The 24,153-nt window shown below is 45.3% G+C and overlaps 1 protein-coding gene across 2 annotated transcripts; it reads left to right on the forward strand.

Annotated features, from left to right (window-relative positions):
- Positions 1 to 1,002: 1,002 nt before the first annotated feature.
- Positions 1,003 to 24,153, forward strand: LOC122923985. 2 transcript variants are annotated; one of them, XR_006387344.1, is made up of 3 exons: positions 1,003 to 2,816; positions 3,275 to 3,547; positions 24,035 to 24,153. XR_006387344.1 is itself a non-coding variant. In XM_044274911.1 (2 exons), the coding sequence occupies exons 1-2, from the start codon at positions 1,006 to 1,008 to the stop codon at positions 3,342 to 3,344; spliced, it is 1,881 nt and encodes a 626-aa protein (XP_044130846.1). In that variant the 5' UTR covers positions 1,003 to 1,005; the 3' UTR covers positions 3,345 to 3,556. The 2 variants fall into 2 exon arrangements, 1 of the variants encoding a protein (XP_044130846.1); XM_044274911.1 differs by lacking the exon at positions 24,035 to 24,153 and having other exon boundaries at positions 3,275 to 3,556.

The raw sequence follows: 24,153 nt of genomic DNA on the forward strand, positions 1-24,153 counted from the left end.
TAGATTCACATCCGCACTATTATAATAATGATAGAAGACACAATCGGCATCCAGTAGACCCCATTAACTGTAAGGAGATCCATTGGGTTTCTGTAATTTTACTGGACTTCATTTTCCAGTGACAGCTATATCAAAGACATCTAACCCTTTGTTGGAAGATCTCTTTGTATTATATTGAAGTCTTCTATTAGGATAGAATGCCTTATGTTTGGACAACCCATAGGGGCAGTCCACAAATATTTTCTCTTTAAACCGCTGCATGTAAAGGCAGGAAGAACACAACAGTTACCCTCAGGAACCTCAGTGCAATGGACAACAAAGCATCAGGAAACCGTTGACAAGATAATTGCGTTGCTAACCAAACCCCCAATTCTTGCTTATCCGGACTTTAACCTGCCATTTATTTTGCATACTGACGCATCACAGGATGGGTTGGGTGCAGTGCTGTACCAACATCAGGAGAATAAACTACGTATTATTGGGTTTGGTTCACGGACACTGACACCCACCGAGAAAAATTATCACCTGCACTCAGGTAAACTGGAATTCTTAGCCTTGAAGTGGGCCATTTGTGATAAGTTCCGGGACTATCTGTACTATGCTTCGACTTTCACTGTTTTTACCGACAATAACCCCCTGACCTATGTCCTCAGCTCAGCAAGACTAAATAGCGTGGGACACCGATGGGTAGGGGAGTTAGCTGATTTCTGTTTTGATATTAAATATCGACCAGGGAAGAAAAATGCAGATGCTGATACTCTGTCAAGGATGCCATTGAATACGGCCGAAGATGAAGATGAATTTACAAAGGTGATTCCATCACAGACTATCTCTGCTATATGGAAAGGAAGCAATGCAAGGGTTGATGAAGCAGATCTTTGGGCCATGTCACTAGCCCTAGAACCAGAAGTTGAAGAAAAATTTCGAGCTATTGATCCTCAGGAAATTATCACAAAGGATAAGCTCAGAACTGCTCTGGCAGAAGACAAAGATATTCGAGTGGTGATGGATCTGAAACTGAAGAAGGACGTACCCTCAAGGGAAGACAAAACGGACCTGGGAAGGAGAGGGAAACAACTCATACATGATTGGGGCAAACTGAGTGTGAAAGATGACATTTTACTACGGCAGAACAAAATAGTGGTTCCAGAGAAACTAACCCCAATAGTGTTGAAATACTTACACAATGACATGGGCCACTGTGGAGCAGATAAAGTGATGCAGCTTGCAAGAGAAAGATTTTACTGGCCTTTCATGCAGAAAGAGATAACAGATTATGTCACTAAAAGATGTAGCTGTCTCAAACAGAAGCATCCAACAGTACCAGACCGGGCACCTATGGGTGCTATTAAAACAAGTGCTCCCTTTGAACTTGTCTCAGTAGATTTCCTTCACCTGGAGAAGAGCAGAGGTGGCTATGAATACATACTGGTAGTCATGGACCATTTCACCCGTTTTGCCCAGGCATATGCTACTCGCAACAAAGCGGGAAAAACAGCTGCAGAGAAGATTTTTGACAATTTCATCCCTGTATTTGGATATCCTGAAAAATTACATCACGATCAAGGCAAGGAATTTGAGAACCACCTTTTTAGAAGGTTGAGACAGTTGTCAGGAATAGCCCATTCTAGGACTACACCGTACCACCCACAAGGCAACCCAGTTGAGAGACTGAACAGAACACTTTTGCAAATGCTTCGGACGTTAGAAGAAGAAAAGAAAACTCAGTGGAAAGAGTATCTCCCGCACATAGTCCATGCATATAACTGTACCAGGCATGAGGCAACTGGCTACGCCCCTCACTACCTGCTATATGGTAGGACACCTCGTCTACCAATAGATCTGATATTTGACCTGGATAATGGAAGCGGAGCAGCTTCACCTCAAGACTATGCTGAGAAATGGGCTTTGAAAATGAAGGAAGCGTATAGAATTGCATCTGAGACCAGCCAAAAGTCATCTCAAAAGGGGAAAAAGTACTATGACAGGCATGTCAAAGGAGTCGCTCTTCAGTCTGGTGACCGTGTTCTTGTAAGGAATTTGTCAGAGCGGGGAGGGCCAGGGAAACTCCGCACTTACTGGGAAAAAGATGTATACAGGGTGGTTGAACAGATAGGGCCAGAACATATTTATAAAGTTGAATCAGAAAAAGGCAATAAACCAACAAGAGTGATTCATCGCAATTTGTTGCTTCCTGTCAGAGATTTACCTCTGGAAAACACACCAAGAAAAACAGGGAAGAGGATTCACACCAGACCAGTAGCTAGACCTGAAGTTAACAGCAATGCAGAAAGCACAGACTCAGATTCTTCAGATGAAGGGTATTACTACTGTCCTGAACTGTTTCAATACAGTGAGCAAGGTATCACTCCTCAACTACGAGCTGAGGCTGAAGAATTTCATCCTAGGGATCTCAATGCCTCACAACAACAGCGGGAAAATCACAGTATGCGTGAGGAAAATGTTCAAGACCTGCCTGTAGAACTTGCAGAAGAACAACTGAAAAGCCATCGCTCATTAGATGAGGAAGTCCAAGACTTGCCCATAGACTTTACAGAAGGGTCTGTAGCACCATCCTCACAACAAGTAGATTCATGGTGTGACAAGGATGCAGTTATACCAAATGATCCTGAAGAACAGAGACATGACAGTCCTCCACGACAATCAGACTATTCTCAGAGAACAAGAATACCGAAGAAGATATTCACATATGAGACCCTGGGAAAACCATCTTTCCAAAAATGGAATGTTCATGCAGATGTGATCGAACAGCACTGTGATTTCCCAGAGGTAGAGGGGCCCATCTATATACCCTCATGTTCTGTCATGGAACCATGAACCAGACGTACAACAGAGATAGGTGGAATAAGAAGGCTTTATTGAAAATCAAGCCGTAGCTAAAGTCCAAACGGATGGCTAAACTGAAGCAGGGTCTTGCGTAGACGGAGGTCAGGAACCAGGAGGGTAGTCAGACGTAGCCAGGATCAGGAACCAACGGGGTAGTCAGACGAAGCCAGGATCGGGAACCAACGGGGTAGTCAGACGAGGCCAGGATCAGGAACCAAAAGCAGCAGCAGTCTTTGAAGCATGTGCACACAGGAGGACCAAGCAAGGAACTGAAGCCACAGACCTTCTATATATATGAGCTAGGCATCCAGCTCCTCCCAGTGGGAAGGAGGAGCCGCAGGGTGGGAGGCTACAAGAAACCCAGAAACCAAGATGGCCGCCAGCACATGTCAAACGAAGGAGAACAGTGAGAAGGTAAGACCATGACATGTTCATACTTTTTGCCAGCAACATATGCCGATTGCGATGATCTGAACTATGGTTGCTTCCATGCATAAATGTCAGGAGACACTTATTAAAAAAACAGGGGGAGTGTGTGACAGGGTTAAATTCAGACTTCCCAACAGCACAAAAACATAAGGCTGTCACTAGAGGGAGCTCTAACATGATTACACTGGTTGAGGAGAGTTAGGGCCTGGTGCTCATATTAAAGTTGGACATCAACTGAGCCACATGTCGTGTCTCTCCTCTGTTAAAACAGGTTAGTGTTATAACTATAGATGGAATATAATTGTTGTTATGTTACCCTATAGGGTTGCCTATTTTCTCTTCTGTATATTATTACAAGATACTGATATTAAAGTTGGACATCAACTGAGCCACATGTCGTGTCTCTCCTCTGTTAAAACAGACGCTGTCGGCTGCATCGTGGCACTAGTCTGCACTACCACTACAAACACGGGTAACACCTGCACAGACAGAGTCACGTGTACCTCTGCAGCTAATAACTGACTCAAAGGTGATGTGTCCCCAAGGAGCAGGTGACCCAGCAGTGACATGCCACTTGGGGACGTAACCACTGAGGCCAGTCATTGGCTGACATGATGCATGTGATCCCGTTCGTGCAGGAAGTTTACATGCATGAAATGGAAGTGCAGTGAAGACAGCCGGGACCCACAGAGCCAGAACCAAGTGGTGGGGAATAGATAAGTGTAGGTCCTACTCAGTAGGGAGAAATTTAAAAAATTTAAATAATTGTGGACAAACCCTTTAAGGCTGATCATCTCATTGGACCAAACCCTTTATGACTACCTTTATCATAGGGTAAATGCTCCTTAAAGAATTGTATTTCCACTCCTGATGAAGTGTGATAATAAATAGGAAAGCTGGAGACGGAAGGGCAGACAGGAGATAAAAATCAATGTGATAAACCTAAGTCCAGAATCACTGAATATAAAAGAAGCCACCAGACAGAAAGGTGATGACATCACATGATGGAGACGCAGTGTTCACTGTCATGGCATATCTGCAGAGTGGGTCTGTGTGAGTGCAAATCAAGTTAGACCTGTTTAGGTTATCTGTAGCTCCAGGAGACAATCTTTCACTGAAATCATCAGCTGCTTCCCGTAAAGCGTGAGAAAAACACACCCTGACCTCTTACATGTCATACATGATGCTGACACTTCATGAACCCTACATTATTACAATTGTGCTGCTTGTGTCCTAAATAAAAACAGCAAATATAAGAATAGCAATCTCTGTGGCCTACATGATATACAGATACAACTAAGGGCTGTATTAGACATGCAAATAGTTGGCCAGATCATCGCTAACAAACGTTCATAGGAATGCTGGTAAGCGATGATCTGCCTGTGTAAAAGTGCTGCCACTTTGTTCATTGGGCAACTGCAGTTTTTAAGCAGGCAAAAAAAATAATTGTTTGGTGGTGGTAGATCATGCCGTCTAATCACGCTCTGCTGCCGCCAAATAATGATTTTGTATGGGGGCGAGCAATGGCATTAGCAATCGCTCTTCCCCATACTGTGGAGGAGATCACTGCATGTAATAGCAGCGGTCTCATCAACTGATGAGCAGGCGATTGTCAGGAAGCAACTAAAGTTATGGTTGCAAAGATTCTTCTAAAGTTGTGCACATTGTATTGATCAGCTAAGAGATGTGTCCTTTTGGCTCTAATTAGTCTTTCAGTCTCTCCTGGGAGGGTACAGTGTACAGGCCATAGCCTTTCTATAAACGTGTATGCCATTTGGCTCTCTCAAGAGCCAAAAAATCTGGTTAGAGCAGATCTAACTTTCCGCACCTCCACCAATCAGCTATTCTGCAAGTTGGTGCTGGAACTACATCGCTCCGTCCAGTTCTGTAGTTGGGAGAGCTAGATACTAGTTAAACAGAGCTACGGAAATGGATGGAGCTGTGTAGTTCCAACAACAGAGCTACTGCTGAACAAGCTGATTGACAAGGGTGTGGAATGTCAGATCACCCGATCAGATATTGATCTACAAAGCTGTGTGAGGGCTTGATTTTTTTCCTGGGCAATTTGTACTTTTTATTGGTACAATTTTGGGGTACATAACACTTTTTGATCTCTTTTTATTTAGTTTTTTGTTGGTGATGAAATAAAACCTTTTAAACTTCTATTAATCTATTTACTAGTCCTACAAGGGGACAGTAATAGGCAATCTTTTCATTGCTTCCTTTTGCATTGTACAGCTTACAAATGCATTGTACTGTCACTGCGATACTTGCAGCCTGATGAGAAACACTGGAGGCAGGCCCAGTCACTTCATTTGCTCCCAAGGTGCTGTGCACAGACACCACCACATTTTCATTGTTGAGGTTCCAATGGGAGACAGAGGGAGTCTGCTTCCTCTATAACTGCTTCGATGTTGTGATCGCTATTGACCCCAGCATCTAAGGGGTTAAATGGCCCCGATACGCCCTTCTGCCAATTGGGGCCATTAGAGAAGGAGCCTGTGCAGTGCTTAGATTGGGCTGCCATAAAAAGGCAGCGACCCAGGCTAAGGCCCCTTAGGAACCGCCGGTAAAAGGCATATTGGTGGTTATGAAGGGGTTAAAGGGGTTTTCCAGTTTCTATACCCTTTTTCATATACCCTATTAGGGAATTCTGAGTTAATAATGGGAAGTTCTCTGTGTAGGATGCTCATCTCTTATCTGAGTGGGAAGTGGCTACAAAGAGCATCTCTAGCTCTAGAGGTCCTATCCTTACCTGCATTACGGAGACAGCTTATTGATTTTAAAATGCACTGTGTAATGCTTAATTTCTCTTGTGGTGAAGCTTTAGGAAATTCAGCACTTATGGGTGTATTAGACACCCCGATGCCACAGATGATTGTTGGGAGGGAAGCTATTACATGCAGAAATGTCCTCTGTGGCATAGGAAGCAGTGATTGCTATTCCATTGCTCGTCCCCATGCAGGGCAGCAGTGCGCCGGCTGCAGATCGTTATTACACAGCGCAATCTGCCACCAGCACCATTGTGATTTTTAAAGGGAACCTGTCATGTGGATATTTGATTATAATCTAACTAATTATATTCAATCATTAACTACTAAAAAGTGCCTTAGATGTATTCACTTACTTGTGTGACAGATGGTTACCTCATAATATACACACAAAGATGCCCCATGCGCATGCTAATGAGCTGATTTGAGTCCAGCGTGATGTCATTGAGTCCAGCATATATTTAATTCAGAGCTATAGCCACTCCCCTGCCCACCTGCTGCTGATTCATATGGAAAATAACTGTCAATCAGCAGCAGGTGGGCGGGGAGAGTCAGGAGCTCATGAATATTCAGGACTCATCATTATCAGCTGGAGCTTTTCAATACAAGATGTAGGCAGATTGACTGGGTCAATTAAACAAAGTGACCCAGCATTGTGCTAAGAGAATCAGTCACTTATTTATGTTGCCCTTAGTTAGGACACCATAAAACTGGTGACAGGTTCCCTTTAAAGGGTTTCTACCACTTGGATTTGACATAATTAGGTGTCAGACACTAGCGCTCCGCTAGTGTCTGCTCTGCCAAACTATCCTGCTATAATAGATTTTGGGGCAGCCGTTTACCTAAAAAAAGAACTTTTATTAATATGCTAATGACCCTCTAGGTGCTATGGGGGCGTCATTAGCACCTAGAGGATCGGTCTACCTTCTCAAGATGCCGCCGCTCAGCGCCTCCCTCCAGCCCGCCCATCTGCTTCGGAATGCATCAAACGGACGACTTCACGCGCATGCGCCGTGCGCGGCTGTATTCGGCGCATGCGCAGTGAATGTCCAACCGCTTCCCTGCTCAGACATCTCCACCGCGCCTGCGCCGATGACGTCATAGTGCTCCATCGGCGCAGGCGCAGTGGAGATTTCTGAGCAGGGAAGCGGTCGGACATTCACTGCGCATGCGCCGAATACAGCCGCGCACGGTGCATGCGCGTGAAGTCGTCCGTTTGATGCATTCCGAAGCAGATGGGCGGGCTGGAGGGAGGCGCTGAGCGGCGGCATCTTGAGAAGGTAGACCGATCCTCTAGGTGCTAATGACGCCCCCATAGCACCTAGAGGGTCATTAGCATATTAATAAAAGTTCTTTTTTTTAGGTAAACGGCTGCCCCAAAATCTATTATAGCAGGATAGTTTGGCAGAGCAGACACTAGCGGAGCGCTAGTGTCTGACACCTAATTATGTCAAATCCAAGTGGTAGAAACCCTTTAAGCATACTCGTTCATTGGGCATTTTGAGGCGATATAAAGAGTATATTAGACTGCCAGATTTTCTCGTTACCAATCAACTGGCAGTCTAATACTGCCTCCAAAGGCCTCATGAATAGGGATGAGCGAACTCGAACTGTATAGTTCGGGTTCGTACCGAATTTTGGGGTGTCCGTGACACGGACCCGAACCCGGACATTTTCGTAAAAGTCCGGGTTCGGGTTCGGTGTTCGTCGCTTTCTTCGCGCTTTTGTGACGCTTTCTTGGCGCTTTTTGAAAGGCTGCAAAGCAGCCAATCAACAAGCGTCATACTACTTGCCCCAAGAGGCCATCACAGCCATGCCTACTATTGGCATGGCTGTGATTGGCCAGAGCACCATGTGACCCAGCCTCTATTTAAGCTGGAGTCACATAGCGCCGCCCGTCACTCTGCTCTGATTAGCGTAGGGAGAGGTTGCGGCTGCGACAGTAGGGCGAGATTAGGCAGATTAACTCCTCCAAAGGACTTGATTAACTGATCGATCTGCAGCTGTGGATCATTGAGCTGCTGATCCTCAATTGCTCACTGTTTTTAGGCTGCCCAGACCGTTTGTCAGTCACATTTTTCTGGGGTGATCGGCGGCCATTTTGTGTCTTGTGGTGCGCCAGCACAAGCTGCGACCAAGTGCATTTAACCCTCAATGGTGTGGTTGTTTTTTGGCTAAAGCCTACATCAGGGTGAAGCTGTCACACCAAGTGCATTTAACCAGCAATAGTCTGTTCATTTTTTGGCCATATACAAAATCAGGGGCAAGCTGCGCCTGTCACCAAGTGCATTTAACCCTCAATGGTGTGGTTGTTTTTTGGCTAAAGCCTACATCAGGGTGAAGCTGTCACACCAAGTGCATTTAACCAGCAATAGTCTGTTCATTTTTTGGCCATATACTAAATCAGGGGCAAGCTGCGCCTGTCACCAAGTGCATTTAACCCTCAATGGTGTGGTTGTTTTTTGGCTAAAGCCTACATCAGGGTGAAGCTGTCACACCAAGTGCATTTAACCAGCAATAGTCTGTTTATTTTTTGGCCATATCCCAGTCTAATTCTGTCACTAAATCCATACCGGTCACCCAGCGCCTAAATACTAGGCCTCAAATTTATATCCCGCTAAATCTGTCCTTAGTGCTGTAGCTGGGCGAGTTATTTAGTGTCCGTTCAAGCACATTTCTTGTTCTGGGTTGAAATACAATTCCCAATTTAGCAATTTCATAATTTAGTGGTTTCTGCTATATCAGAGCTATTTGAAATCTATCCCTAAAAGGGTATATAATATTCAAGGTGCACATTGGGTCATTCAGAATAACTTCACACACACCCGCTACTGTGTATTTCCAAGTCTAATTCTGGCACTAAACCCATACCTGTCACCCAGCGCCTAAATACTAGGCCTCAAATTTATATCCAGCTAAATCTGTCCCTAGTGCTGTAGCTGGGCGAGTTATTTAGTGTCCGTTCAAGCACATTTCTTGTTCTGGGTTGAAATACAATTCCCAATTTAGCAATTTCATAATTTAGTGGTTTCTGCTATATCAGAGCTATTTGAAATCTATCCCTAAAAGGGTATATAATATTCAAGGTGCACATTGGGTCATTCAGAATAACTTCACACACACCCGCTACTGTGTATTTCCAAGTCTAATTCTGGCACTAAACCCATACCTGTCACCCAGCGCCTAAATACTAGGCCTCAAATTTATATCCCGCTAAATCTGTCCTTAGTGCTGTAGCTGGGCGAGTTATTTAGTGTCCGTTCAAGCACATTTCTTGTTCTGGGTTGAAATACAATTCCCAATTTAGCAATTTCATAATTTAGTGGTTTCTGCTATATCAGAGCTATTTGAAATCTATCCCTAAAAGGGTATATAATATTCAAGGTGCACATTGGGTCATTCAGAATAACTTCACACACACCCGCTACTGTGTATTTCCAAGTCTAATTCTGGCACTAAACCCATACCTGTCACCCAGCGCCTAAATACTAGGCCTCAAATTTATATCCCGCTAAATCTGTCCTTAGTGCTGTAGCTGGGCGAGTTATTTAGTGTCCGTTCAAGCACATTTCTTGTTCTGGGTTGAAATACAATTCCCAATTTAGCAATTTCATAATTTAGTGGTTTCTGCTATATCAGAGCTATTTGAAATCTATCCCTAAAAGGGTATATAATATTCAAGGTGCACATTGGGTCATTCAGAATAACTTCACACACACCCGCTACTGTGTATTTCCAAGTCTAATTCTGGCACTAAACCCATACCTGTCACCCAGCGCCTAAATACTAGGCCTCAAATTTATATCCCGCTAAATCTGTCCTTAGTGCTGTAGCTGGGCGAGTTATTTAGTGTCCGTTCAAGCACATTTCTTGTTCTGGGTTGAAATACAATTCCCAATTTAGCAATTTCATAATTTAGTGGTTTCTGCTATATCAGAGCTATTTGAAATCTATCCCTAAAAGGGTATATAATATTCAAGGTGCACATTGGGTCATTCAGAATAACTTCACACACACCCGCTACTGTGTATTTCCAAGTCTAATTCTGGCACTAAACCCATACCTGTCACCCAGCGCCTAAATACTAGGCCTCAAATTTATATCCCGCTAAATCTGTCCCTAGTGCTGTAGCTGGGCGAGTTATTTAGTGTCCGTTCAAGCACATTTCTTGTTCTGGGTTGAAATACAATTCCCAATTTAGCAATTTCATAATTTAGTGGTTTCTGCTATATCAGAGCTATTTGAAATCTATCCCTAAAAGGGTATATAATATTCAAGGTGCACATTGGGTCATTCAGAATAACTTCACACACACCCGCTACTGTGTATTTCCAAGTCTAATTCTGGCACTAAACCCATACCTGTCACCCAGCGCCTAAATACTAGGCCTCAAATTTATATCCCGCTAAATCTGTCCTTAGTGCTGTAGCTGGGCGAGTTATTTAGTGTCCGTTCAAGCACATTTCTTGTTCTGGGTTGAAATACAATTCCCAATTTAGCAATTTCATAATTTAGTGGTTTCTGCTATATCAGAGCTATTTGAAATCTATCCCTAAAAGGGTATATAATATTCAAGGTGCACATTGGGTCATTCAGAATAACTTCACACACACCCGCTACTGTGTATTTCCAAGTCTAATTCTGGCACTAAACCCATACCTGTCACCCAGCGCCTAAATACTAGGCCTCAAATTTATATCCCGCTAAATCTGTCCTTAGTGCTGTAGCTGGGCGAGTTATTTAGTGTCCGTTCAAGCACATTTCTTGTTCTGGGTTGAAATACAATTCCCAATTTAGCAATTTCATAATTTAGTGGTTTCTGCTATATCAGAGCTATTTGAAATCTATCCCTAAAAGGGTATATAATATTCAAGGTGCACATTGGGTCATTCAGAATAACTTCACACACACCCGCTACTGTGTATTTCCAAGTCTAATTCTGGCACTAAACCCATACCTGTCACCCAGCGCCTAAATACTAGGCCTCAAATTTATATCCCGCTAAATCTGTCCTTAGTGCTGTAGCTGGGCGAGTTATTTAGTGTCCGTTCAAGCACATTTCTTGTTCTGGGTTGAAATACAATTCCCAATTTAGCAATTTCATAATTTAGTGGTTTCTGCTATATCAGAGCTATTTGAAATCTATCCCTAAAAGGGTATATAATATTCAAGGTGCACATTGGGTCATTCAGAATAACTTCACACACACCCGCTACTGTGTATTTCCAAGTCTAATTCTGGCACTAAACCCATACCTGTCACCCAGCGCCTAAATACTAGGCCTCAAATTTATATCCCGCTAAATCTGTCCCTAGTGCTGTAGCTGGGCGAGTTATTTAGTGTCCGTTCAAGCACATTTCTTGTTCTGGGTTGAAATACAATTCCCAATTTAGCAATTTCATAATTTAGTGGTTTCTGCTATATCAGAGCTATTTGAAATCTATCCCTAAAAGGGTATATAATATTCAAGGTGCACATAGGGTCATTCAGAATAACTTCACACACCCGCTACTGTGCATTTCCAAATCTAATTCTGTCACTAAACCCATACCTGTCACCCAGCGCCTAAATACTAGGCCTCAAATTTATATCCCGCTAAATCTCTCGTTACCGCTGTCCTGTTGTGGCTGGGAAAGTTATTTAGTGTCCGTCAAAGCACATTTTTTGTTCTGGGTTGAAATACAATTCCCAATTTAGCAATTTCATAATTTAGTCGTTTCTGCTATATCAGAGCTATTTGAAATCTATCCCTAAAAGGGTAGATCATATTGAAGGTGCACATAGGGTCATTCAGAATAACTTCACACACACGCTTCTGTGCATTTCCAAGTCTAATTCTGTCACTAAATCCATACCGGTCACCCAGCGCCTAAATACTAGGCCTCAAATTTATATCCCGCTGAATTTGAATACAATACATTGGGCCAAATAATATATTTGTTGTTGTGGTGAACCATAACAATGAGAAAAACATCTAGTAAGGGACGCGGACGTGGACATGGTCGTGGTGGTGTTAGTGGACCCTCTGGTGCTGGGAGAGGACGTGGCCGTTCTGCCACATCCACACGTCCTAGTGTACCAACTACCTCAGGTCCCAGTAGCCGCCAGAATTTACAGCGATATATGGTGGGGCCCAATGCCGTTCTAAGGATGGTAAGGCCTGAGCAGGTACAGGCATTAGTCAATTGGGTGGCCGACAGTGGATCCAGCACGTTCACATTATCTCCCACCCAGTCTTCTGCAGAAAGCGCACAGATGGCGCCTGAAAACCAACCCCATCAGTCTGTCACATCACCCCCATGCATACCAGGGAAACTGTCTCAGCCTCAAGTTATGCAGCAGTCTCTTATGCTGTTTGAAGACTCCGCTGGCAGGGTTTCCCAAGGGCATCCACCTAGCCCTTCCCCAGCGGTGAAAGACATAGAATGCACTGACGCACAACCACTTATGTTTCCTGATGATGAGGACATGGGAATACCACCTCAGCATGTCTCTGATGATGACGAAACACAGGTGCCAACTGCTGCGTCTTTCTGCAGTGTGCAGACTGAACAGGAGGTCAGGGATCAAGACTGGGTGGAAGACGATGCAGGGGACGATGAGGTCCTAGACCCCACATGGAATGAAGGTCGTGCCACTGACTTTCACAGTTCGGAGGAAGAGGCAGTGGTGAGACCGAGCCAACAGCGTAGCAAAAGAGGGAGCAGTGGGCAAAAGCAGAACACCCGCCGCCAAGAGACTATTTAGTGTCCGTTCAAGCACATTTCTTGTTCTGGGTTGAAATACAATTCCCAATTTAGCAATTTCATAATTTAGTGGTTTCTGCTATATCAGAGCTATTTGAAATCTATCCCTAAAAGGGTATATAATATTCAAGGTGCACATTGGGTCATTCAGAATAACTTCACACACACCCGCTACTGTGTATTTCCAAGTCTAATTCTGGCACTAAACCCATACCTGTCACCCAGCGCCTAAATACTAGGCCTCAAATTTATATCCCGCTAAATCTGTCCCTAGTGCTGTAGCTGGGCGAGTTATTTAGTGTCCGTTCAAGCACATTTCTTGTTCTGGGTTGAAATACAATTCCCAATTTAGCAATTTCATAATTTAGTGGTTTCTGCTATATCAGAGCTATTTGAAATCTATCCCTAAAAGGGTATATAATATTCAAGGTGCACATTGGGTCATTCAGAATAACTTCACACACACCCGCTACTGTGTATTTCCAAGTCTAATTCTGGCACTAAACCCATACCTGTCACCCAGCGCCTAAATACTAGGCCTCAAATTTATATCCCGCTAAATCTGTCCTTAGTGCTGTAGCTGGGCGAGTTATTTAGTGTCCGTTCAAGCACATTTCTTGTTCTGGGTTGAAATACAATTCCCAATTTAGCAATTTCATAATTTAGTGGTTTCTGCTATATCAGAGCTATTTGAAATCTATCCCTAAAAGGGTATATAATATTCAAGGTGCACATTGGGTCATTCAGAATAACTTCACACACACCCGCTACTGTGTATTTCCAAGTCTAATTCTGGCACTAAACCCATACCTGTCACCCAGCGCCTAAATACTAGGCCTCAAATTTATATCCCGCTAAATCTGTCCTTAGTGCTGTAGCTGGGCGAGTTATTTAGTGTCCGTTCAAGCACATTTCTTGTTCTGGGTTGAAATACAATTCCCAATTTAGCAATTTCATAATTTAGTGGTTTCTGCTATATCAGAGCTATTTGAAATCTATCCCTAAAAGGGTATATAATATTCAAGGTGCACATTGGGTCATTCAGAATAACTTCACACACACCCGCTACTGTGTATTTCCAAGTCTAATTCTGGCACTAAACCCATACCTGTCACCCAGCGCCTAAATACTAGGCCTCAAATTTATATCCCGCTAAATCTGTCCTTAGTGCTGTAGCTGGGCGAGTTATTTAGTGTCCGTTCAAGCACATTTCTTGTTCTGGGTTGAAATACAATTCCCAATTTAGCAATTTCATAATTTAGTGGTTTCTGCTATATCAGAGCTATTTGAAATCTATCCCTAAAAGGGTATATAATATTCAAGGTGCACATTGGGTCATTCAGAATAACTTCACACACACCCGCTACTGTGTATTTCCAAGTCTAATTCTGGCACTAAACCCATACCTGTCACCCAGCGCCTAAATACTAGGCCTCAAATTTATATCCCGCTAAATCTGTCCCTAGTGCTGTAGCTGGGCGAGTTATTTAGTGTCCGTTCAAGCACATTTCTTGTTCTGGGTTGAAATACAATTCCCAATTTAGCAATTTCATAATTTAGTGGTTTCTGCTATATCAGAGCTATTTGAAATCTATCCCTAAAAGGGTATATAATATTCAAGGTGCACATAGGGTCATTCAGAATAACTTCACACACCCGCTACTGTGCATTTCCAAATCTAATTCTGTCACTAAACCCATACCTGTCACCCAGCGCCTAAATACTAGGCCTCAAATTTATATCCCGCTAAATCTCTCGTTACCGCTGTCCTGTTGTGGCTGGGAAAGTTATTTAGTGTCCGTCAAAGCACATTTTTTGTTCTGGGTTGAAATACAATTCCCAATTTAGCAATTTCATAATTTAGTCGTTTCTGCTATATCAGAGCTATTTGAAATCTATCCCTAAAAGGGTAGATCATATTGAAGGTGCACATAGGGTCATTCAGAATAACTTCACACACACGCTTCTGTGCATTTCCAAGTCTAATTCTGTCACTAAATCCATACCGGTCACCCAGCGCCTAAATACTAGGCCTCAAATTTATATCCCGCTGAATTTGAATACAATACATTGGGCCAAATAATATATTTGTTGTTGTGGTGAACCATAACAATGAGAAAAACATCTAGTAAGGGACGCGGACGTGGACATGGTCGTGGTGGTGTTAGTGGACCCTCTGGTGCTGGGAGAGGACGTGGCCGTTCTGCCACATCCACACGTCCTAGTGTACCAACTACCTCAGGTCCCAGTAGCCGCCAGAATTTACAGCGATATATGGTGGGGCCCAATGCCGTTCTAAGGATGGTAAGGCCTGAGCAGGTACAGGCATTAGTCAATTGGGTGGCCGACAGTGGATCCAGCACGTTCACATTATCTCCCACCCAGTCTTCTGCAGAAAGCGCACAGATGGCGCCTGAAAACCAACCCCATCAGTCTGTCACATCACCCCCATGCATACCAGGGAAACTGTCTCAGCCTCAAGTTATGCAGCAGTCTCTTATGCTGTTTGAAGACTCCGCTGGCAGGGTTTCCCAAGGGCATCCACCTAGCCCTTCCCCAGCGGTGAAAGACATAGAATGCACTGACGCACAACCACTTATGTTTCCTGATGATGAGGACATGGGAATACCACCTCAGCATGTCTCTGATGATGACGAAACACAGGTGCCAACTGCTGCGTCTTTCTGCAGTGTGCAGACTGAACAGGAGGTCAGGGATCAAGACTGGGTGGAAGACGATGCAGGGGACGATGAGGTCCTAGACCCCACATGGAATGAAGGTCGTGCCACTGACTTTCACAGTTCGGAGGAAGAGGCAGTGGTGAGACCGAGCCAACAGCGTAGCAAAAGAGGGAGCAGTGGGCAAAAGCAGAACACCCGCCGCCAAGAGACTCCGCCTGCTACTGACCGCCGCCATCTGGGACCGAGCACCCCAAAGGCAGCTTCAAGGAGTTCCCTGGCATGGCACTTCTTCAAACAATGTGCTGACGACAAGACCCGAGTGGTTTGCACGCTGTGCCATCAGAGCCTGAAGCGAGGCATTAACGTTCTGAACCTGAGCACAACCTGCATGACCAGGCACCTGCATGCAAAGCATGAACTGCAGTGGAGTAAACACCTTAAAACCAAGGAAGTCACTCAGGCTCCCCCTGCTACCTCTTCTGCTGCTGCCGCCTCGGCCTATTCTGCTGCTGCCGCCTCGGCCTCTTCCTCCGCCTCTGGAGGAACGTTGGCACCTGCCGCCCAGCAAACAGGGGATGTACCACCAACACCACCACCACCACCTCCGTCACCAAGCGTCTCAACCATGTCACACGCCAGCGTTCAGCTCTCCATCTCACAAACATTTGATAGAAAGCGTAAATTCCCACCTAGCCACCCTCGATCCCTGGCCCTGAATGCCAGCATTTCTAAACTACTGGCCTATGAAATGCTGTCATTTAGGCTGGTGGACACAGACAGCTTCAAACAGCTCATGTCGCTTGCTGTCCCACAGTATGTTGTTCCCAGCCGGCACTACTTCTCCAAGAGAGCCGTGCCTTCCCTGCACAACCAAGTATCCGATAAAATCAAGTGTGCACTGCGCAACGCCATCTGTGGCAAGGTCCACCTAACCACAGATACGTGGACCAGTAAGCACGGCCAGGGACGCTATATCTCCCTAACTGCACACTGGGTAAATGTAGTGGCAGCTGGGCCCCAGGCGGAGAGCTGTTTGGCGCACGTCCTTCCGCCGCCAAGGATCGCAGGGCAACATTCTTTGCCTCCTGTTGCCACCTCCTCCTTCTCGGCTTCCTCCTCCTCTTCTTCCACCTGCTCATCCAGTCAGCCACACACCTTCACCACCAACTTCAGCACAGCCCGGGGTAAACGTCAGCAGGCCATTCTGAAACTCATATGTTTGGGGGACAGGCCCCACACCGCACAGGAGTTGTGGCGGGGTATAGAACAACAGACCGACGAGTGGTTGCTGCCGGTGAGCCTCAAGCCCGGCCTGGTGGTGTGTGATAATGGGCGAAATCTCGTTGCAGCTCTGGGACTAGCCAATTTGACGCACATCCCTTGCTTGGCGCATGTGCTGAATTTGGTGGTGCAGAAGTTCATTCACAACTACCCCGACATGTCAGAGCTGCTGCATAAAGTGCGGGCCGTCTGTTCGCGCTTCCGGCGTTCACATCCTGCTGCTGCTCGCCTGTCTGCGCTACAGCGTAACTTCGGCCTTCCCGCTCACCGCCTCATATGCGACGTGCCCACCAGGTGGAACTCCACCTTGCACATGCTGGACAGACTGTGCGAGCAGCAGCAGGCCATAGTGGAGTTTCAGCTGCAGCACGCACGGGTCAGTCGCACTACAGAACAGCACCACTTCACCACCAATGACTGGGCCTCCATGCGAGACCTGTGTGCCCTGTTGCGCTGTTTCGAGTACTCCACCAACATGGCCAGTGGCGATGACACCGTTATCAGCGTTACAATACCACTTCTATGTCTCCTTGAGAAAACACTTAGGGCGATGATGGAAGAGGAGGTGGCCCAGGAGGAGGAGGAGGAGGAGGAAGAGGGGTCATTTTTAGCACTTTCAGGCCAGTCTCTTCGAAGTGACTCAGAGGGAGGTTTTTGGCAACAGCAGAGGCCAGGTACAAATGTGGCCAGCCAGGGCCCACTACTGGAGGACGAGGAGGACGAGGATGAGGAGGAGGTGGAGGAGGATGAGGATGAAGCATGGTCACAGCGGGGTGGCACCCAACGCAGCTCGGGTCCATCACTGGTGCGTGGCTGGGGGGAAAGGCAGGACGATGACGATACGCCTCCCACAGAGGACAGCTTGTCCTTACCCCTGGGCAGCCTGGCACACATGAGCGACTACATGCTGCAGTGCCTGCGCAACGACAGCAGAGTTGCCCACATTTTAACCTGTGCGGACTACTGGGTTGCCACCCTGCTGGATCCACGCTACAAAGACAATGTGCCCACCTTACTTCCTGCACTGGAGCGTGATAGGAAGATGCGCGAGTACAAGCGCACGTTGGTAGACGCGCTACTGAGAGCATTCCCAAATGTCACAGGGGAACAAGTGGAAGCCCAAGGCCAAGGCAGAGGAGGAGCAAGAGGTCGCCAAGGCAGCTGTGTCACGGCCAGCTCCTCTGAGGGCAGGGTTAGCATGGCAGAGATGTGGAAAACTTTTGTCAACACGCCACAGCTAACTGCACCACCACCTGATACGCAACGTGTTAGCAGGAGGCAACATTTCACTAACATGGTGGAACAGTACGTGTGCACACCCCTCCACGTACTGACTGATGGTTCGGCCCCATTCAACTTCTGGGTCTCTAAATTGTCCACGTGGCCAGAGCTAGCCTTTTATGCCTTGGAGGTGCTGGCCTGCCCGGCAGCCAGCGTTTTGTCTGAACGTGTATTCAGCACGGCAGGGGGCGTCATTACAGACAAACGCAGCCGCCTGTCTACAGCCAATGTGGACAAGCTGACGTTCATAAAAATGAACCAGGCATGGATCCCACAGGACCTGTCCGTCCCTTGTCCAGATTAGACATTAACTACCTCCCCATAACCATATATTATTAAACTCCAGGGCACTTCCTCATTCAATCCTATTTTTATTTTCATTTTACCATTATATTGCGAGGCTACCCAAAGTTGAATGAACCTCTCCTCTGCCTGTGTGCTAGGCCTAAATATATGCCAATGGACTGTTGCAGTGGTGGGTGACGTGAAGCCTCATTCTCTGCTATGACATGCAGACTAATTCTCTGCTGACATGAAGACAGATTCTCTGTTACGGGACCTCCCTCCTCTGCCTGGGTGCTGGGCCTAAATATATGCCAATGGACTGTTGCAGTGGTGGGTGACGTGAAGCCTGATTCTCTGCTATGACATGCAGACTAATTCTCTGCTGACATGAAGACAGATTCTCTGTTACGGGACCTCTCTCCTCTGCCTGTGTGTGTGCTGGGCCTAAATATATGCCAATGGACTGTTGCAGTGGTGGCTGACGTGAAGCCTCATTCTCTGCTATGACATGCAGACTAATTCTCTGCTGACATGAAGCCAGATTGTCTGTTACGGGACCTCTCTCCTCTGCCTGTGTGTGTGCTGGGCCTAAATATATGCCAATGGACTGTTGCAGTGGTGGCTGACGTGAAGCCTCATTCTCTGCTATGACATGCAGACTAATTCTCTGCTGACATGAAGACAGATTCTCTGTTACGGGACCTCTCTCCTCTGCCTGTGTGTGTGCTGGGCCTAAATATATGCCAATGGACTGTTGCAGTGGTGGCTGACGTGAAGCCTCATTCTCTGCTATGACATGCAGACTAATTCTCTGCTGACATGAAGCCAGATTGTCTGTTACGGGACCTCTCTCCTCTGCCTGTGTGTGTGCTGGGCCTAAATATATGCCAATGGACTGTTGCAGTGGTGGCTGACGTGAAGCCTCATTCTCTGCTATGACATGCAGACTAATTCTCTGCTGACATGAAGACAGATTCTCTGTTACGGGACCTCCCTCCTCTGCCTGGGTGCTGGGCCTAAATATATGCCAATGGACTGTTGCAGTGGTGGCTGACGTGAAGCCTCATTCTCTGCTATGACATGCAGACTAATTCTCTGCTGACATGAAGACAGATTCTCTGTTACGGGACCTCCCTCCTCTGCCTGGGTGCTGGGCCTAAATATATGCCAATGGACTGTTGCAGTGGTGGGTGACGTGAAGCCTCATTCTCTGCTATGACATGCAGACTGATTCTCTGCTGACATGAAGCCAGATTGTCTGTTACGGGACCTCCCTCCTCTGCCTGGGTGCTGGGCCTAAATATATGCCAATGGACTGTTGCAGTGGTGGCTGACGTGAAGCCTCATTCTCTGCTATGACATGCAGACTGATTCTCTGCTGACATGAAGCCAGATTGTCTGTTACGGGACCTCTCTCCTCTGCCTGTGTGCTAGGCCTAAATATATGCCAATGGACTGTTGCAGTGGTGGCTGACGTGAAGCCTCATTCTCTGCTATGACATGCAGACTGATTCTCTGCTGACATGAAGCCAGATCGTCTGTTACGGGACCTCTCTGCTCTGCCTGTGTGCTAGGCCTAAATATATGCCAATGGACTGTTGCAGTGGTGGGTGACGTGAAGCCTCATTCTCTGCTATGACATGCAGACTGATTCTCTGCTGTCATGAAGCCAGATTGTCTGTTACGGGACCTCTCTGCTCTGCCTGTGTGCTAGGCCTAAATATATGCCAATGGACTGTTGCAGTGGTGGGTGACGTGAAGCCTCATTCTCTGCTATGACATGCAGACTGATTCTCTGCTGACATGAAGCCAGATTGTCTGTTACGGGACCTCTCTCCTCTGCCTGTGTGCTAGGCCTAAATATATGCCAATGGACTGTTGCAGTGGTGGCTGACGTGAAGCCTCATTCTCTGCTATGACATGCAGACTAATTCTCTGCTGACATGAAGCCAGATTGTCTGTTACGGGACCTCTCTCCTCTGCCTGGGTGCTGGGCCTAAATTTATGACAATGGACTGTTGCAGTGGTGGCTGACGTGAAGCCTGATTCTCTGCTATGACATGCAGACTGATTCTCTGCTGACATGAAGCCAGATCCTCTGTTACGGGACCTCTCTCCTCTGCCTGTGTGTGTGCTGGGCCTAAATATATGCCAATGGACTGTTGCAGTGGTGGGTGACGTGAAGCCTCATTCTCTGCTATGACATGCAGACTGATTCTCTGCTGACATGAAGCCAGATTCTCTGTTACGGGACCTCTCTCCTCTGCCTGTGTGTGTGCTGGGCCTAAATATATGCCAATGGACTGTTGCAGTGGTGGCTGACGTGAAGCCTCATTCTCTGCTATGACATGCAGACTAATTCTCTGCTGACATGAAGACAGATTCTCTGTTACGGGACCTCCCTCCTCTGCCTGGGTGCTGGGCCTAAATATATGCCAATGGACTGTTGCAGTGGTGGCTGACGTGAAGCCTCATTCTCTGCTATGACATGCAGACTAATTCTCTGCTGACATGAAGACAGATTCTCTGTTACGGGACCTCTCTCCTCTGCCTGGGTGCCGGGGCCTAAATATCTGAGAATGGACTGTTGCAGTGGTGGGTGACGGGAAGCCAGATTCTCTGCTATGGAACCTCTCTCCAATTGATTTTGGTTAATTTTTATTTATTTAATTTTTATTTTAATTCATTTCCCTATCCACATTTGTTTGCAGGGGATTTACCTACATGTTGCTGCCTTTTGCAGCCCTCTAGCTCTTTCCTGGGCTGTTTTACAGCCTTTTTAGTGCCGAAAAGTTCGGGTCCCCATTGACTTCAATGGGGTTCGGGTTCGGGACGAAGTTCGGATCGGGTTCGGATCCCGAACCCGAACATTTCCGGGATGTTCGGCCGAACTTCTCGAACCCGAACATCCAGGTGTTCGCTCAACTCTACTCATGAACGAGCAAACACGCGTTCATCCGGCAATTGTGATTTTTAAGCATGCTTAAAAATCACAATGGTGCCAGCGGCAGATTGTGTTGTGTAATAATGTATGTAATGCCATAACTAACTGGAATGCTTCCATGCTCCTCACCAAGCATGAGAAATCTGGTATCAATTTAACATATATGGTGTCTTGATCCAAGTACCAAAGCAGAAATAGACGTACAAAAACAGTTGTTCTGTGTGTTATATGCTGTGAAATGTATGTGCCATCATGAACTCAAGGTATTTATATGAGTTTTACAATCCTCAAAAGGATTACTTTTGGATTATAAGTCATGTCATATGAACCAAAACTACATATCGTGGGTACCAAGGCTTGATGCTGTCACATTTCCTCTCTGCTATGTCAACGCACCCAGGGTCATGCTGAGGACACCCGCTGACAGGTTTTGACAACCAGATGAGGGATCAAACCATAGATCATGATACACGGATAAAGAGAAACTCATAAAGCTAAAATATTAGTTCCTATCTATATATTCTATATACAGCTTGTCATAATCCACATTGCTGGAAATCTAGAATTCTCTATCATACGGTCCATAACTTAATCATCATATATATGTAATACATGCAGTCACTTTGTGGGCTGAACTAATATTCTTGAATGTAAAGGATATCAGTTTGCTATGAATCTGTCCATCTTTACTTTAAATCACAGCTTAGGTATGTCAGTTGTTTCAACCAGTGCATACCTGTCCAGTATAGAGAATGACTCCTCTGGTGTTCTGCACTCAGTAAACATCTAGATGTTGTTTGAATATAATGTATGGTAGAAAAAGAAACTTCACTGACTTTAGTGGGTGACCTGTCATCCAAGTTCCACTGCAACAGCTCTGCAGGGTAAATTTCCATCTAGGTTCCTTGCTACTAACATTTGATGACACGGGCTCCAGGCTGCAAGAAGAGTCTAAAGAGGAGACTCAACGGAAGAAGATATTGTCCAAATCAGATAGCCCCTCTACATGACTGCATCTTTCAAGATGGCTAAAAAAATCTCACTGACACTGCAACACTCATATACCAGGGGTCCAGTCTTTACCAATATTTCAAGTCATTTGCCCAGAGATTTTCCAGTTTATTAGAAAATATCTTCTGTGCTTTGTATTATCAGCAATGCTCAAAATATTATTGAATGCCATATCTGGCTCATCTGATTGAGTATGGCCAATTTAAGATTATGGCCAATTTAAGCTTGGCATTAACAACTGTAATAATTAAAAATTAGAGGTGGATCAGCTTTGTTGGTAGTAGGTAGGAGCTTTAGAATGTGTTCCCTTCAGAATGCCCTCAATCCAGTCACTGAAGATCAGCACAATATTGACCAAATGGACAATGATTTATTTGCCTGATTCCCACTCCAGTTTTAACAATTCTTATTATTCTCTCAATTTCCTTCTACCGTAATCCTCTTCGCATATGTGTAACTCTAAAAGCAGGGATGGCTGGACACCCTACCATGGTGTCTGGGCACCCTACCATGTATTAACAAGATCTACAGAATACATAATATCTACACTGCTGCCTTATCCTTGGTGCCTTTCGGTCAGCAGCTTGTCTCTACAGGGAAGTTCTGATTACACATAGCAATCACCAGTCCCCCACCATACTATTAAAAAGAAGTGCTCAACGTACCCTGGCTCATTGGTATCCATTATTATTATTTATTATTAAAGCGCCATTCATTCCATAGCGCTGTACATATAAAAAGGGGTGCACATACATAATACAGACAAATGCAATAAGCAATAAACAAGACGAGTTACAAACCGATACAGAAGGAGAGAGGGCCTTGCCCATGAGGGCTTACAATCTAGGATGGTCAGCAGTTACTTTTATTTAAATTCCTAAATTGCGAATCTAGGAGATCAAATATCCCAGCCTACCCCATGCCCTGATTTCACAAACTCGTTATTATGTTATTTAAGGGTACCAAGTACCATAGACAGCAGGCATCTGAACACTTGTGTGGTGACAGCTATTCCTCCCAACCCCCCCATACAAGTGCATAGACAGAAGACAATAAACTGCTAGAAGACACTTCTGGTGGTGGCTTATCTCCATTGAGAACAAAAGAATTTGATGTGTTACAATTTAACATGTTCAATCCCCATTTTTCCTTGACATCTGCCATCGGGGATAGACAGGACACCCTCATATACATTATATGGTCTGCCATTGACCATCTGCCTTATGTGAATGGTCACCTTTAGACTGTTTTTTAGATTTAGATTTATTATATTATATCACTTTGTTTATTGATTTTGATTGGATTCGAAGAAATACACATTGCACTGATTAACCCAATGCTGGTACAAAGAGCAAATTAACCGCAAATGAAAGCAAGGTTCCTGTTAACGTCCTAATGACAATGTGCTAATATACTGCAAGACCGCAGCAGCAGTCGGCAGGACTGTGAAAATTAACATAGCATTGACATGAAATTACATTTACACCCTCACACCACAGGTGTCAGACTAAAGGAACCGACTTTGAAGTGGAAACAGTCCTTTGATATGGTGTATTGCCAGTGCTCTAGTCTGCCCAGACTGTCATTACACTGTGTCATGTTGTAATTGCTTATAATACTCCACATATTTAATTGGTTAAAATAAAGCATTTGCTGAAAAAATTTGACTGGTGTAATGTTAGAGAAGATAATGTTGAAGGATTTCTTATCATAATGGAATAATCTGCTCATCTTAATTAAATCCACATACTGCATCAGGTTGAACTAAACTCCCAGAAAATGAGAAAAAAGAAAAAACTATTGGAAAAATGAATGCGATTGAGCAGTGATACAGGCTGCCACTCTGGCATGGTAACAACAATACAGATGCTGAATAT

Source organism: Bufo gargarizans, unplaced genomic scaffold (genome assembly GCF_014858855.1).
Source record: "Bufo gargarizans isolate SCDJY-AF-19 unplaced genomic scaffold, ASM1485885v1 original_scaffold_2117_pilon, whole genome shotgun sequence".
Taxonomy (NCBI): Eukaryota; Metazoa; Chordata; class Amphibia; order Anura; family Bufonidae; genus Bufo; species Bufo gargarizans.